General features: G+C 24.6%; 1 protein-coding gene across 2 annotated transcripts; it reads right to left on the bottom strand.

Moving 5' to 3' along the window:
* Nucleotides 1–13787: 13787 nt before the first annotated feature.
* LOC127262210 (uncharacterized) lies at nucleotides 13788–17059 on the bottom strand. 2 transcript variants are annotated; one of them, XM_051290795.1, is made up of 10 exons: nucleotides 16753–17050; nucleotides 16443–16514; nucleotides 16243–16367; nucleotides 15997–16157; nucleotides 15473–15542; nucleotides 14915–14969; nucleotides 14681–14764; nucleotides 14368–14406; nucleotides 14183–14229; nucleotides 13788–14114 (listed from the first exon to the last, which is right to left on the bottom strand). In XM_051290795.1, exons 1-10 carry the CDS (start codon nucleotides 16867–16869, stop codon nucleotides 14006–14008), a joined length of 879 nt encoding a protein of 292 aa, XP_051146752.1. In that variant the 5' UTR covers nucleotides 16870–17050; the 3' UTR covers nucleotides 13788–14005. The 2 variants fall into 2 exon arrangements, with proteins under 2 accessions (XP_051146752.1, XP_051146753.1); XM_051290796.1 differs by lacking the exon at nucleotides 13788–14114 and having other exon boundaries at nucleotides 14208–14271; nucleotides 16753–17059.
* Between the last annotated feature and the right edge of the window lie 48 nt (nucleotides 17060–17107).

The raw sequence follows: 17107 nt of genomic DNA on the forward strand, positions 1-17107 counted from the left end.
TTTCCTTTCATTTTTATTTGAATAGTAGTTTAAATTTGATAGGGAGTATTTTATGAAAAAAAAAATAATATATATATACACATACTTTCTTCGTCTGTTAACAAACTACTCCTTCCGTCATCCAATTGTGTGCTTATTTGATCGGACACAGGTTTTAAGAAAAATATGTAAGAATAGAAATTTTTATTTTTTTGGTAGAGAAAAGTGGTATTTTTTTTACTAAAAAAAGAAATTGGAATAAATTTGAATGACAACCAAAAAAGGAAAGTGAAAATAGATTTGAATGACCAACGGAGTATTTGTTTTTCTATTTTGGTCTATCCTATAACAAAGTATCCGTTTTTTTTTTTTAAGTAACTGTAGTATCCGCTTAACATTACAAATACCCTTACAATTTACAATATATTACACAAATACTATTATATTTCTGTCACACAATATTAATAAGGTTATTTTAGTCCTTTTATCTTTATTTCTATTACATTTCAATATAATACTAATATTTTTAAAACTCCGTGTAAAAAACAGACGAATATATATATAGAACGGAGGGGAGGGAGTATTTTTTAAAAAAACACAAAAAAATTGCATAGTATTAAAAAAGAAAAAGATAAAAAAACAAAAAAACAAGAACAAAGATAATCCAAATTAAATAATTGCTTAATGATGTTAATTCGTCTCAAAGCCATAGTGTTATTGGTAAGTAATTATGGTCTAATTAGACATCTTCTATTATTTAATTTAATTTATTGGTAGCAGCTGCTATATATTAAGGCTCTGTTGGCTCAATTTATTTAAAATGGAACTATTGTTTAGAGTGTTTATATACATACATAGTACATGTTTGGTTTGCTATGTATTTGAATTTTTAATTATTTTTATTTTTATAGTATGATATTTTAAATGAAAGTTATTATATTAGATGTAATATTATAAACGTAATATTTTGTCTTGATAAAACAGTTATATATTGGTTGATTTTGTTTTATTTCTTTAAGTGAATATATATATTTATAGATTATCTTTATTACTTTATTATCTTTATTACTTTCTCCGTCAGTAAAGTATTGCTCCTTCCGTCTTGTTGGAAGGTTGGCGTTTGCTTTTTGCAAGTAGATTTTTGAACATTAGTATTATATTAGATTGTAATAAAAAAGACAAAAATACCCCTATTAGTATAGTGCAATATAAAAATAATGACATTTGTGTAACATATTATAAGTTGAAATGGTATTTATTATGTGAAGTAGGTAGTACCATTACTAAATTAGGAAATGGTAACCTTGTTTTGGGACGGACGAAAATAGAAAATGGTAACCTTTCAATGGGACGGATGAAGTATTATAAGTTCCGGTATAAATTTTAATACTCATTCCGTCCAATTGAAATGTTATCATTTTTCATTTTCGTTAGGAATAGGAATAAGATGGGCCTATGTAAGGCTTAGCCTGACCTGATCTATTTAGTAAAAAAGTCAGGTCAAAAAAAATTTTAAAGCCTTTTTATTTAAATAGAACAGTTAGGCTTAAAAAAATATCTTTTTAATTAACAGATCAACCTACTTAATATTATTATTTTTTTTATAAAAATACATTTTATAATTATATATTAAAAATAATTTTCTATCTAATAATAATATTTATTAAATAATTTTAATTATAAATTTATTATAAAAAATAAAAATTTTTAACTTTTGTATATATTAAATAATTGTTTATACTTTATTTATTTTTTTATTTCTAACTAAATTTGCAAATAAATAAATGAATAAAAATGTTATGTAGTTTTTTAAATAGGCTTGTAGGCCAGGTTTTTAAAAAGGCCAGACTCAAGCTTTTAAAAAAAAATTTCAGGCTTACAAGCCAGGCTTAGGCCAGATATTTTTAAAACATGCCAGACCTATTTAGCCAAAGCCTGGCATGGCCTATTTCCATCCTTAATTTTCGTCCATCCCAAAACAAGATTACCATTTCCTAGTAATTGTAATACCTGCCTAATATAATAAATACCCTTCAAACTTACATTATATTACACAAATGTCATTACTTTTATATTATACAATACTAACAGGGGTATTTTCGTCCCTTCTACTACAACACATTATAATACTAATATTAAAAAGTCTACGTGAAAAAGAGTAAACGGCAACCTTGCACCGGAATGGAGAAAGTATAAATATATAATTTTTGTTATTTTTTCGTCTGTCAAATTTACTCTATCTGTTTCTTTTTAATTTGCCTGTCAAATTTACATCATTATTAAATTTTATAAATTCAAAAAATTAATATTTAACTATTATCATCTAATCACAACACTTATTTACAAACAACAAATGTTACTACATCTATTACTTTTTCTCCTCATTTTCTTTAATTATAACTAAATTTTTAAAAATACTTTCAACTATCATTTTATTTTTATCACTTTTCAATAATTTTTTAAATTTCCGTGTCAGATACAAATACTCTAATTTTACCGGACGATAGGAATATTTTTTATAATAAAAAATAAAGATTAGTACTAAAAAATAAGAATATATATATATTTTTTATGATAACAAAAAATAAAAAATAAAAGTATAATTGATGAGAAATGAAGTACTTCTTTCATCCTATATAATTTGTTCATAATTTTTATTTTTGTTCGTATCACATAATTTGTCATTTTTTTTCCTTTTAAATATAATTATACTCTTTAATCACATTTTAAATTTTATAATTTATTTTTTAATTTTATATAAACTATATAGATTTTTTAATATTAATTTATAATTATTTTTACTATACAATAATTATTTTTACTAATATATTTCTCAATTATTTACTAATTATATTTTATCTAAATTATTGTATCTAGAACAATGAGTCCATATTACATGGCCCGGAGATTGTCCTTCCATTTTGGATATATTGTCTTTCACTTTTTTTGACATGAAGTTAAAATAATATTAATGTTTTAATGAAAAGCTACAAAAAATGTCATGTACTTTTATTTTTTAATTATCACAATAACAAAATATATGTATCATAATTTTACTATTTCAATCCATTAATCACACATAAATTTTTATCTCAGTTTCAATGATTTGTACTTTATGGACACCTATCAAAATATATCGTATACATATCACAATTTCACTAAAAATATACTCCATTATATGTCACAATTTCATTAAAATTATCTTGTACATATATTATATTATTCTCGTCCGCAAAAATTAGAACATTTGGGTCCGACACGAAAATTAAGAAAAATGAATTTTATTAAAAATGTGATAAAATTAAAAAAATAGTTGATAGTATTTTTGAAAATTTAGTTAAAATTTTTTAAAAAATAGGAGAGATAATGTAATAAATGTAGTGATATTTGTTGTAAATAAGTGTTTGATGGATGTTAATAGTTTGATTTGTTGATTTTGTTAAAATTAGTAATAGAGTAAATTTAACAGACATACTAAAAAGAAAAGTGAGAGTAAATTTAACGGACCCAGAGAGTATTATCAAATATTGTTTCATATTCCGATTTAAAAAAAAAAAAGGGTACCATATTTCCATTCAATTGCAGCAACTCGTCAATTTGACAAGTTGTAAAACTCAAACACAATTAATTTCCTAAAATAGCAAAATTGTGACACTTTTAAAATATATTTTTGCTAAAGTGGCCGCTAAAAATAATAGTGATAATTGGATATATATATATAGTATATCTTTTTACATTTTTTCCCCCAATATTTTAATGCTAGTATATGTAATGTTAAGACGGCGGTTAGGGCAGTGACGTAGCTAGGTTCTAAAGTTACGGGGCGGAGTTGTGTAAACGGTTTCGATCGTGTAGGTTATTATTTAAATTTTAATATATTTTAAATTGTTAACAGTCGTTATTATGTTCAAATCTGCGGTTCATTTTTTTTTTTTTTTTGGTTAACATTTAAAATTATATTTTCTTTAATTTATCTTGATATAATGAATAATTAAAAAAAAAAGAAGTAAATAATGCAATGAGGTGCTTGTAAAAATATTTACAGTAAAAAATTATATTTTTTATTTATATATTTTAATATACATCTAAATAAAATTGACAAAATTTATTTGTTTAATATTTTGATTTAAACTATTTTTTATATAAAATATAAATAATAGTGTCGATTATATAAAAAATAATATTTTATATTAAAAATTGTATAAAAGAAATAAGATAAAGAAACCAAAAATATTGTTACGAGAAAATGAGAAAGAAAGCAAATAAAGAATACATAGGTTTTACGTGGTTCGGTGACGGTGTGTCAACCTACGTCCACGGGCAGGAACCAGAGATATTTTATTATATATTTACAATGTGTCATCCGACTAAGAACCATAGTTGTCTATTTATAAGCACCCCAAAACACCCTAAACTCTAAGGCCATTTGTTATTAATTAGGATAAGCCCAAAAGGAACCCTGCCAATTGAAACAGCCATTTCGCTTTGGTTTAGGGTCGAATAGACCCCTAAATCCAAGTCACGTTTCAACAAATATAAATGTATGGGGGAGCAAAAGAATATATTTGTCTAAATCTTTGTTTTTTAAAAACTACAAAAAAAAAAAAAAAAAAAAATTTGTGGGGGTTATGGGTTCAATTGACCCAAGCACCCCCAAATCCCAACGTAGATCCGTTCGTGGGTTAGGTTATTGTTGATTTGACCAACTGAGTAGATTAATCTGAAATAATTACTAAATCATCACTTAACAAATAGTATATTACTAAGTTAGCAAATTAACTTAAAATAATAACAAATAATTACACATCAAATAGTGTATATTGTGTTATATAATGTATTATATATTATGGTAAATTATATAAACTCCTTTGTGTTTTTAGTGAAAATGCACAATACATCATGTGTTTTATTTATTGCGTGAAACCCTTTGTGTTAATGTAAAGTTTGCACGAAACATTCTCTTTATCAAAAACTGATATTCGATTATAAATAAAGACCTAAATTACGCGAGTTTTATACAAATAAAAAACGTAAAATATTTTAAATAATTTTTTTTGAATAAAATTAATAAATTATAATTGATTAATCTTCCATTTTATAGTTTTTAGAAATAATTGGTTTGTGTCGGGTTGAATACTTTAAATGAGTTAAATTATTCAATCATAACCCGACCCGTTTATTATCATATCGGGTTCGGGTTGACTCATGTTAACCCGTATACATAATTAAGTCGAATTTCTTGATTCAAATTAAATAATTTTTTGTTATGTTGTCGTATTATGTTAGTTTTTATTGGTTTGAGCGTAAATTAAGTTGAATTATTTAAAATTGAACTTAGTTTAAATTAATTTATGAAAAAATTATTAAATTATGATTATTTTACATATATAATAAATATATTAATCAATATTAATATATTATAATCGGGTTGTCGTGTCGGGTTCGAGTTGAGAGCCTCAACCCTAACCCAACCCGTCTACTATCGTGTCAGGTTCGTGTCAACCCGTATACATAATCGGGTTGAAATATTTAACCCAAACCCAATTATTTTGTGTCGAGTCATGTCGGGTTGTCGTGTTGGATTAATTTTTGACAGCTCTAGTTTTCGTGGGATGAACTCGTGACCGTAAGATTATGGGTTTTCATCATCGATATCTTAAGATCTTGTCCATCATATACAATTTGCTTAGTATAACTCTTTTTTTTTTTTTTAAATTTAATTTTCAAATTATTAGATTCCATAAAAAATTTATCCAAAGCGCATTTGGAAAATAACGATTGCGCATTTTCACACCAATAAAAAAATAAAATAAAAGTGTATTTGTGCGGTGTATATATATCTATTGGATTTTGATTTAATGAATTTGTTAATATGATGTCTTATAAAATAGAATAATACATATTTTTAAAAAATGTGAATCTTGCTATGCATTGTATGTGTCGAGAAATTTTCGATATTTAGTTTTAGATTTATTATATTTAAATTTAGATTTGATCATATCCATTAGATTACGTTATTTAGATTTTAGTCTATGAAAAATCTCTTATTTTGATTATCAATAATTGAAACTTTAGAATTTTTGCAAAATATTTTAACAATACGAAAAAAGTGTAAATATTTTTATTGGAAATTGGAAATGATGAAATTATAAGAATGAAAAAGTTTGGGATAAAAAAAAAATAAATAAACTTATTTGTGTAAGAAAAAAGTCTGGAATGCTTCTGAAGAAGTTGGAACTTTCAGCTTCAAAGTCAATCAGGTCCTGTCAACAATAATTGTTTTCACAAAACAAGCTAATTTTGACTTTCAATTGAAATAAAATTGTTTAATTACAATTTGATTTGAAAATTAATTAATGCTTTTAGACAAAACAAGAAAATGCAAATAATTTTTGAGAAATTTTTTTAAGGGTGTATTTGAATTTTTTAAAAAAATAGATGAAGATATTTTCAAAAATTTAATTAATAATTGAAGAGAATAAAGAAAGAAAATATAATAAAACTATTGAAAATTTGTTATTACTAAGTGTTGAATAAAAATAATAATTAAATAATAATAATTTTTTTTAATTTTTTTAAATATAGTAATTAATAAATTAACGGAGGAATGAAAAAAAAAAAAGTAAGAATACGTTGTCGGACAAACAGAATATAATATAATATTGATATGCAGTACAAATTAAAAAAAGCATAATAAAAAAATAATTTTATTAATATAGTATAAAAATAATAATTATAATTTGATAAAGAAAAAAAAGAATAATAGGTTATAACTTTTGACATTTTTCATCGTGGAAATATCTAAGGCATAATAAATTAAAAATATTATTATTATATTATTATTATTATGTAATTAATGCAACCAACAAACATTACCATTCAAACCGACCAAACCCTTTGCTTCGTTTAAGTATCACTTTTTTATAAAAAATTCTTTTCAATTTATTTATTAAATCATTATATGGTTTTATGTAAAATATTATTTTTATAAAAAGTAAAAAATTAAATTAAATAAATCAAAATTTAAAATATAAAAATTAAAACACACCCCAAATTTATTAAAACAAAAACCTGTATTCACTTTTCATTTCATATTCACATTTTTAATATTAACTTTCTTGTTAAAATAAATAAATATATATTTTTTAATATTGTTTAAATTTAAATTTAAATTCCAATAAAATTTTTTTACTTTCAAATATTTTTATTTTACAAATAAATAAATACTGGTAAAAAAAGGAACAAATTTTTAATTATATTAAATAATATTTCATTCCTCAATTATATCTATGTGTATTTTTCCTTTTTACTAGTCTATAAAAATATGTATTTTCTATTTGAAGCAAATATTTTTTATATACTATTTAGTTTATACAATTTAATATAAAATATATTTATAAATATGTCAGTTTATTATAATATTATATTTTTATTAAAATTCGTGTATAAGTAATTTATGTAAATATATATTTGTGGATAAAATAATTATATTGTTAAATCAAAATTATTATTTAATGTAATATTTTTAAGTAAAATGTATTATAAATATAATATTTCAAAATATATATGTTAATTTCGATATTTTTGGGGCGATAAAAGTAAATTATAAAATAAAAGCATGTACATTTCCTTAATCTATAGTACTTCCTCCGTTCCAGATATTATGTCCACGTTGCTGTTTTTGTCCGTCTCACATACCATGTCACTTTCTTTTTTTTGAAAATGATTACACACTTTAATCTCATTTTAAATTTTTAAATTTTATTTTTTTAAATTTTAATTAAACTAATTAGTTATCTTAATCTTAATTTATAATTATTTATATTATAGGATAATTATTTTCACTAATACATTCTTAATTATCTACTAATTAAACCCTTCCTAAAATACCGTGCCTACAGTGTAGCAGACACGGTATCTCTAGGACGGAGGGAGTATATATTAGTATACTAAAGATTAAAATTATGCTAATATTGTATTTATTTTGTAAAATAATTTAAAAAACATTTTTTATAAAAAATATAAAAAATTGTGTAAATAATATAAAAATAATAAATATGTATAATATTTTATTTTTCGGAGAAAAATTGCAAAACACAAACTTAAAAAATTTATAATCAACAAAGTTAAATGTATGTATAATTGGTAATTTTTTTGACAATAATTTATATATTATAATTTGTGAAAGATAATATAGGGTATTCTATAGAACATCTTAAAAACTAACTAATAATAAAAAAAAAAATAAAAAAGTCATTAAATAAACACACTCAAAACAGATCATAATAAAATAATTAAATTTGCTGACAGTGAATTAATTATAAAATTAAGTTTCAGTATTTGTTAAAAATTGAATACATCAAGAATAATAATAAATCTCATGTTCATAAAATAAAATTATGCTTCTATTTATATAACTTTTGAAACTTTTAGGGCGTATTTGGTTCATGGACTTTTTGGGTGGGATTGAGATTTCACAGTGATGAGATTTATTATATTTAGGATTTGGAATCTTGGTGGGTAAAATGTGGTGGGATTTATATTTCTCATTTTTGGATTTTTTATATTTTAAATGACATAATTGTCCTCTTATGAATTTTATTTATTTTGATAAATTAAACCTCTAATTTATTATTAATATAAATTGAAAAGATATCAATAATTTTATAGGATGACAATATATTCGCGTAAAGACCCGACCTATTTATATGAAGTTGAGTCCAATTATTTGAGTATTAGGCGTGGATCCGGGTTATATTCGGAGTAATATAATAATAATATATCAACTATACATATGAAAAAATAATTTCGAATAATATAATTATATTAAAAATATTTGTTGACTTTAACGTATTCATTATTTTATTATAATATTTTTCTAATAAAATACATAAGTTTTAATATACATTGAATCCAGTACATGTGTAATTTTAAATTAAAATCTAAGAATAGTAAAAAAAAAATGAATTTTTCGGATCCATCAAGTCTTTCCGGATATAGTCTCGGTCGGATCTAGTATAATCGGATCCAATTTGAGTCTCGGATCTAACAATATATATTTGGGATGAATATCAGTTCCGATTAAACCCGACTCATTGTGGTCCATATAATTTTATAATTCAAATAAAATTTATGATAAATAATAATTTTAAACAATGAATTTATTAATTTATTTAAAAAAAATTGTACCATAAAAATAATATAAATTTAATTAAATATATAATTCAAATAATAATTAATTTTAAAATTATTTAATTTTTATATAAATATAATACTATTATTTCTTTTATAAGATGATATAAATGTAAAAATTAAAATTTAAAAGTAATATGGTACCCCAATTACAAAAAATTCCTTATTTGTAGGATTTTGAATCATTTTTCAAATCCCATCACTTTAAATTTCACCATTTTTTTTTACAAAACATGGATTTTATAGGATTTTAAAATCCAAATTCAATGGGATCCCATTAAATCATTGATCCAAACAGTCCCTTAATACTATTATTTATAATCATAATATTTTTTTCATAAAATTAATATTATTTCCGTCCGGCTCTAAGGGTCAATTTATTTTTTGCATATTGATATTTAATATTAATTATTATATCAAAATATAGTATAAATTAAGATAAAATACAAAAATACTTTTATTAGTGTCTTATAATACTAGTAGAAAGAAATTTGAACAAAAAAAATATACAAATATAAGAATATTTTTAATGTTAGATACAATAACGCAAAATTTAAATGTGACCTAGGCGGACGGAGGGAGTATCATATATATATATATATATATTTTTTTCTTATTTCAAAATGTCTCAAAACTACATAAATTTCCAAAACTTTTATCTATAACCATGATATATCTTCTATTTGTTCCATACTCATGCTTAAAAATTAATAAATTATATATATATATATATATTATACTACCCCATCTCATTTACTTTGTCAACTATTTTCATATTCGGCTGTTCACATAAATTATCTTTTTTTTTAGAAATATAATTATCACTTTAATCATATTTTAAAATTCATAATTTATAATTTTTTTAAATTAAATTATTTAGTCATCTTAATCTTAATATATAATTAACTTTATTATATCATAATTATTTTTATTAATATATTTTCAGCTAAAATGGATAAATTAGCTAGGACAGAGAAAGCAATTGATTATCAAATTAAAATTAATTTCATGGTAGCTAACACGAAATGAATAGGACCGTATTGGATGACTTAGAAAGCCAACTAAATTTACATACGGTTAATTGAGCCATGTTCATTATCCTGTTATAAATATGCCCGTATTTATATATTTTTTTTCCGTATTGAATATGACCATATTTTAGACTATATTCATTTTTTTTTCAAATCATTTGATATATATTCATAATTCTAAGAAAAATATTTTTACAATTATATAGAATTAAAAAAATAATCAAAATTTAATATTATTAAAAATGATTGAAAAATAACTATAAAATAATAAATTAATATATATTGTTAATAATAATTGTTATTATATATTTTTCAAAATTTTTAGTATAATTTAAAAGGTATTTTAATTTATAATAATTCATAATTTATAATTTGAATTTTAAAACTTATTTAAAAATTTTAATTAAATTTTTTTGAAAATAACATCCAACAATTTAATTGATAGTTTTAAATTTTATAATTGAAATAAAATATTTTTCAAATAATATTTTTATTTTTTAAAATTCTAAATTAAGACTGTTTTAAAAAATATATATAATAATTATTAAGAATCAATTTTTCTAAATTATTTTAAAATATAAAAAAATTATCAAATTTTAATATTTTAAAAATAACAATAAAATTAATAAAAAAAAGTAATAAGAGAGATGCTCTGGCCAATCATTTGTTCATTCTCTTTTTAATACGTACCAAATATTATTAGGACGTATATATACTTTCTAAATCAATATAAATATAAAAAGTGAAATAATATCAAAATTTAACTTTTTACAAGTTACATCACATTAAATATTTTTAACTTTGTAATTAATTTTTTTAAAAAATATTATATTCCTTCGGTCTCAACCAAAGTATCATTTTTGTTTGCCCCACTTCAATATATATTTTTTTTTATATTTTAGAAAAACGTAATTCTACACTAATACTAAAAATATTTTTAATTTTTACTTAATTTACAAATATACCATTATGTATACAATTATTTTATATATAAATCAAAATGACAAAAATGTAAAAAACTCTTACTCACTACCATTAACTAGTAAAATACTATTATTTCTTGATATACTACAAAGAGCCATTTTGATTTTGGGACGAAGAAAATATCAAACTTTAATTTCTTACAAAAGTTCACATTAAATAGATAAAGTCACTCTCCGCCAGAGTTAATGTATATTTTTATTTTCGTCTTACTCGCATTAGGGTATACATTTAGTTTTAGTAATTATAAATTTCATTTTTTCTACAAATATTTTCACTATCGTATAATTATTTTTATATTAAAATATAAAAACAAAATAATTTTTATACTATTTTAATTATTTATTACAATTATTTTTTAAATTTCAGACCAAAAAATTAAATATACATTCAAAATTGTACAAAAACTTTCAAAATCATCACATCTATATGTTTATCCATTTACTTATCAATTTATAATTTTGTGGCTTCGAAACTACTAATGGATAAAAATATCTCAGTGCCCCTCCAGAAAAGCACTAATTTGATTATATCCATAAAGTTGTATTGAATTAATAATGACGGCAACGGTCACTTTTCAAATAATATTAATTAATATTATTCGTGCATGGTAATATTGTGGATGCTGATAAATGTAAAATATGAGCCTCATAGAATCCACAAAACAACAAATTACAACTTTCGATATTTAATGTTTTTAATTAATGAGGCTGCCGCCATTAGATTTTTATTTTTCTTTTTTCTTTTTCTTTTTCAAGATTTCCATTTTGGAGTTGGCTGATATTTAAAAAATTAATAGCAAAAGGACGTTTGATCCACCAAATTTATTTTATTTTTCTTATTTGTCAGTAAATTTATTTATTATTATCCACGTCACAACTAATTTGTCTTATTTAATTTAATACAGAATTTTAGGTATTGTTTAATTAGTAAGACCATCTTCAATCCATCAATTTCATTTATTCAATTTTAACTCTAAATATACAGTTGCTACAGTAATTTTACTCAAACAATAACTCTATTTTTCATTATTACTCTTTAAATATTCAATTTTTTCTATTATTTTAAACAATTTTTTATTTTTATAATTTAAAATATTTTTTTTTTAAATTTAGAAAAATAAAATAAATTTAAAAATTAAAACTAAAAATTAAAAAATTGAAAAAATAAAAAAATAAGGAAGCAAACGTTGCACTGTAGCAACAAAAAATGGTGCACAATTCGCCAAATTTACCAACCCAACGCCATTAAAATAATTAATGACATTGGGTTGGAGATAGGCTTAGTAATTAAAAGAAGTAAAAATAATTATTATTTAATAAACATAATTATAGATTAAAATTAATATAATTAAATAATTTAATTAAAATAAAAATTATAAATTATAAATTTTAAAATATAATTAAATTATATAATTATATTAAAATAAAATAAAGGAATGAACGAATATAAATATAAAAGAGTGAACAAACTAAAGGCGTGTTTGGCAATTAGCTGATAGCTGATTCAGTTAGTTGATTTGACTAGATGATTTGATTAGCCGTTTGTATTAAAATGTTTGGTAAAACAATTGTTTGATATTAAATATTTATACGTAAAATGACAATCAAGGACAATTCTATTTTATTTTTTTTTAATATATTCAACTGTGTTCTTTTGAGTTTAAGAGTGTTTGAAATTTTTTATTATTAGTTATTGAAAATTATAAAAGTGTTATAAAATAGTATTTATTTTTATTATAGTTAGATTTAAAAAATAATAAATTTTTTTTGAAAAATATAAATATTATTTTTTTTATTAAAAATTATGTAAAATATAAAATAATAAATTTTTCGTGTATATATTTATTATGTTAATTATCAATTAGTTCATTATATTTATAATTTTCAATAAATTTAATTTATTTTTAGTATAAAATTTATATAATATAATTTTAATATAAAATTAAATTATTTATATTTATATTTTCTATTTTATGTTAGATTTTAATAAATTTATATATTTTACAATTAAAATAATATATATATATATAAATTTATATTTTAAATTTATAAAAGTAAAACTATAATATAATAAAATATTATCATATAATTAATAAATAATCAAAATATATTTATATGTGTAAAATGTATAATAAATTTTTAAAGGTATATAAGAAATTAAAAAATTTAAATTGAAAACATTATTTCAAAACGATGTGTAAATTAATTTTTTCATAAGTGAGCTATTCCAAAAAACTAATTTACCAAACACTAAAATAGTTGTTCAATAAGCTACAGAAACAAATATTTTAAAATATTTTCGACTGCTTGGCTAGCTGAGTAGGTTGAAAAGTCCCGATTATCCGACTTCTTTAGGAAATGATCTGAAACGGTGTCGAATGAATCAAAACAGCAAACAAGAGAAACTGACTACTTACAAAAAAACTCAAGGATTTATTTATTTATTTGGAAACAAAGGATTTATTTATTTAGAATATAGTTTTGTATTTTGTTTTTGTTAAATACTATCGGTGGTATAATACAATATTTTTTAATCTTCGTCACATGTAACTCTTTTGTTACTTGAAGGAAGTATTTATTATTAAGTCAACCAACAAGTTTAAACTAATTTGTATGTAACATTTTGTAGGAAAAAAAAATATTTTATAAAAATCACAATTATTGCACAATAAAAAATTTGAGATCAAACTCTAAAATAAGGTAACTAAAAATTTCCAGAGAAAAACAGTGACACAAACTGAGGCTCTTTTTTTGGAGAGACTTAACATCAACTTAAGCAGGGGAAAAACCTGTCCATGTGTTTTTGCTTTCATCGCCGGATCATCCAGGCGATGCATTTTCCGACAGCTTGTCTCTAAGATCCTTGAGGGCTTCGACAACTTCCGAGTCCAGATTGTGCTTCAAAAGTTTACCCTGCATCGATGTCGATCTACATGCAAATACTGTTAGCAAAATTTCTCGGCATTTCCTTCAAGTCGCAGCAGCAGCGCAGCGTACCTGTGTTCGCGCAGCATCTGTTCGACTTCCTTTTCCGAAGCTTTGATCTGCATTAGGTTACAGCATTAGACAAAAACAAACAAGACAACCTGCGGCAGATGATGTCTGTAAATTAGTTTCGATTAACTGACAGTGCGTGTATGCAATGTAGCGCGACAGTATTCAGGAATTCCGGAAGAATTTACCTCGGAAACCAATGCTTTCGCACTCCAGATGAAAGCTCCCTGAAATACAATATTGTCGGAATAATCTAAGACCGATCAATAAGCTCAATCGTAGACAACTACTGTCAAGTTTCATCGAACAAAAGATCGTGTCTTTTCATTGAATCACGGAATCTGGGTTGAAGTTCTGACAGTTTAGGTAAAATTTCGAAATTTGGAACTCAAGCACCTTCGAGACAATCAAATCAGAATTGTCCAGGAAAAATGTAATGAATTTTAGCACTAGTGTGTGAAAAAAATACCGAAAAATAAAAAGAAGCAAGGGGGCACTTACTGCTCCGTAAGCCGCATGTTGGTGGCAACGATCGGATGTCGCAACCCAGACTTTCGGACAGCCATCCTCCCTCAGAGCGACGACCTGATTCTCTTATTAACAGGACATCATCATCACAGTCTAGTTTCCGTAAAATGTTTTCTAACTGATGGAATTTGTATGCGATATCATGTTCTTGATCGATTTCGAATCAGAATCAAGTTGTTGAGCTTAAGATCCGATTATCTTTGTTACCTCTTTCTCAATCCATGAATCGGCACAGGTTTCGCCTGAATATATAATGTCGATGCTGCAAGATCGCGAAGTTAAAGCAAACATAATAAGTAAACAAGTTCATAAACTTATCCCTTAGGAGAGAGATTAAATTTGAATCAAGAACATCAATTCCAAAGATGAACTATAGAAAAGGAGGTTTAAGTTTAGCTTCATTTATGAGGAAATACATCGTCGAAATTTGGGAAGAACTCAAGCTCGGTTAGGTAGACAAATAAAACACAGAGCATAAGATCAAGTGTATTTACGTCGAATAATTTTGGGTACTTTTTCAAGCCAAACTTTTTGCCGTATTGAGGTTAGACTAATTTGGATTCGGCTCAAGATGAGCCTGCAAAATATTAGAAATAAAATAGAAAATACATCATACCCTATGTATATATATATTGCAAAAATTTGAATATATTCTCTGCAACACTCCCATAGCAAACCTGTGGTTTTTCAAGCAGAGCAAAATCGAAAACATATAAACTCCAAGATAACCAATGCAGGCAAGAATTTAGGTTCGCAGCATAGTACCAATTAAAGGTTTCTTTATGTGTCGGTAGGCCGGACATCATTGCATCAAATACGACCACCACTTTCACCTCTGCACGAGGAAGAGCATCCGAGATAAGTTCTACGGCCTAATTCAATATGAAAATAAATCGGAAAACATATGATGGCAGAATCTTAAATAATCGGTACTTAACATGTAGAACAGCAATAATTAGTCCTGGAATCAACACACATAACCACTAACCAAGAATCTTGGGATACATTAGCAAGGCAAAAATATTACAGTTAGTAGAAAGATCTCTCATTGCCCCGGGAAAATGGGTGCATATATATATATATATATATGTATGTGTATACATGAAACAAATGAAAGAAAATAACAGAACAAGTAAGAACAGAAGATCGATGATTCGAGGTTATAAGATGAAAGCATGACTTGCAGATGTAGCATATATCTAAGATGTTGAAGACACAGCCAGATTATGCACAGATGTTTGTATGATATTGTTTACGAATTATACTTTGGAATAGTATCGAGCGCAAACCTCTAAGCATACTGAATGTGATAAGTTCGTCTACAAGCTTTTGGCGAGCAATGTCCAGTCTCCCTATCATGAAATGCTTCTTCAGCTTCGGCCAATAGCCGCATACGTTGTAACCATCAACAAGCAAGACAGGGCTAGCCGATTCCATTCCCTGGTTTGTGCTGTTAAAGAAATTATGTGAAGGATGCTTTAGGTGTTCCAAAACTGGATTTCAGTAGGCTCTGATCAAACATTAGAACATATTACTAGTAAAGTGACAAGGTGGGATCGCGATATAGCTCTGTATCCTCAGGCAATTCATCCTTTTCGATCCTCTTCCGGCGATAACTGGTACTAGGCCTCGGAGTGCTCGACTTTTTTGCTTGAAACTCCTGCAAAGTATTAATCGACAATGTAATGAAGAAGAATTTCAAGCCAGAAGATGTAGAGTTCAGCCAGAAATTGACCTTCCATAATCTTAAGAACTGTAAGTTCTGCTTCACATTTGATGTGATTCTCGGTGGCGTCGATTCTGGATCCTGTTCAGACGAACTTTAACTCATTACGACATACTCAAAGCATACAGAGAGCAGGTAAGGATCTTATTGATTTATCAAACGCTGATACGCATCATGTAGTAGAAGGTTTTTATTGATAGATTTGTACTCGTGAATCGTGATTCCATGGAGCTTCAAAATCTCAATTGCAGTGCAATTGAGATTTCGGATCTTCAAATTGACAAAGAGCATCATATTCACGCACAGAGATACCGATTACCTTTGGAGAAGATGATCGAGTAGTTTTACTCTTCTTGGCTACAATCCTCGAAGAACAGACGTATCCACTGTACGACAATGCCAGGGCCGACGACGAGGTAGAAGGTAATGGTTTCATTTGCCCGCCGTTGGAAGATTCTTAGCCATAGATTCCATGGAACCCTAACTATTCATCTTTGCCGATTTCACTTCATCTCGAGAAGTATAGATTTCACTTACTGCTCTGGTTCCACTTCCACTGCACCGATTCGTGATTCAGGCGGAACTGGAGCAGATGGGTTTGTACCGTACGGATAATCAAGGTCGTGGCGCAGAATGGGCCACTCGTGTAAGGAGTAAGGACTAATTTGCAATTT

This window comes from Andrographis paniculata, unplaced genomic scaffold (genome assembly GCF_009805555.1).
Source record: "Andrographis paniculata isolate CXL003 unplaced genomic scaffold, ASM980555v1 Contig65END, whole genome shotgun sequence".
Lineage (NCBI taxonomy): Eukaryota > Viridiplantae > Streptophyta > Magnoliopsida > Lamiales > Acanthaceae > Andrographis > Andrographis paniculata.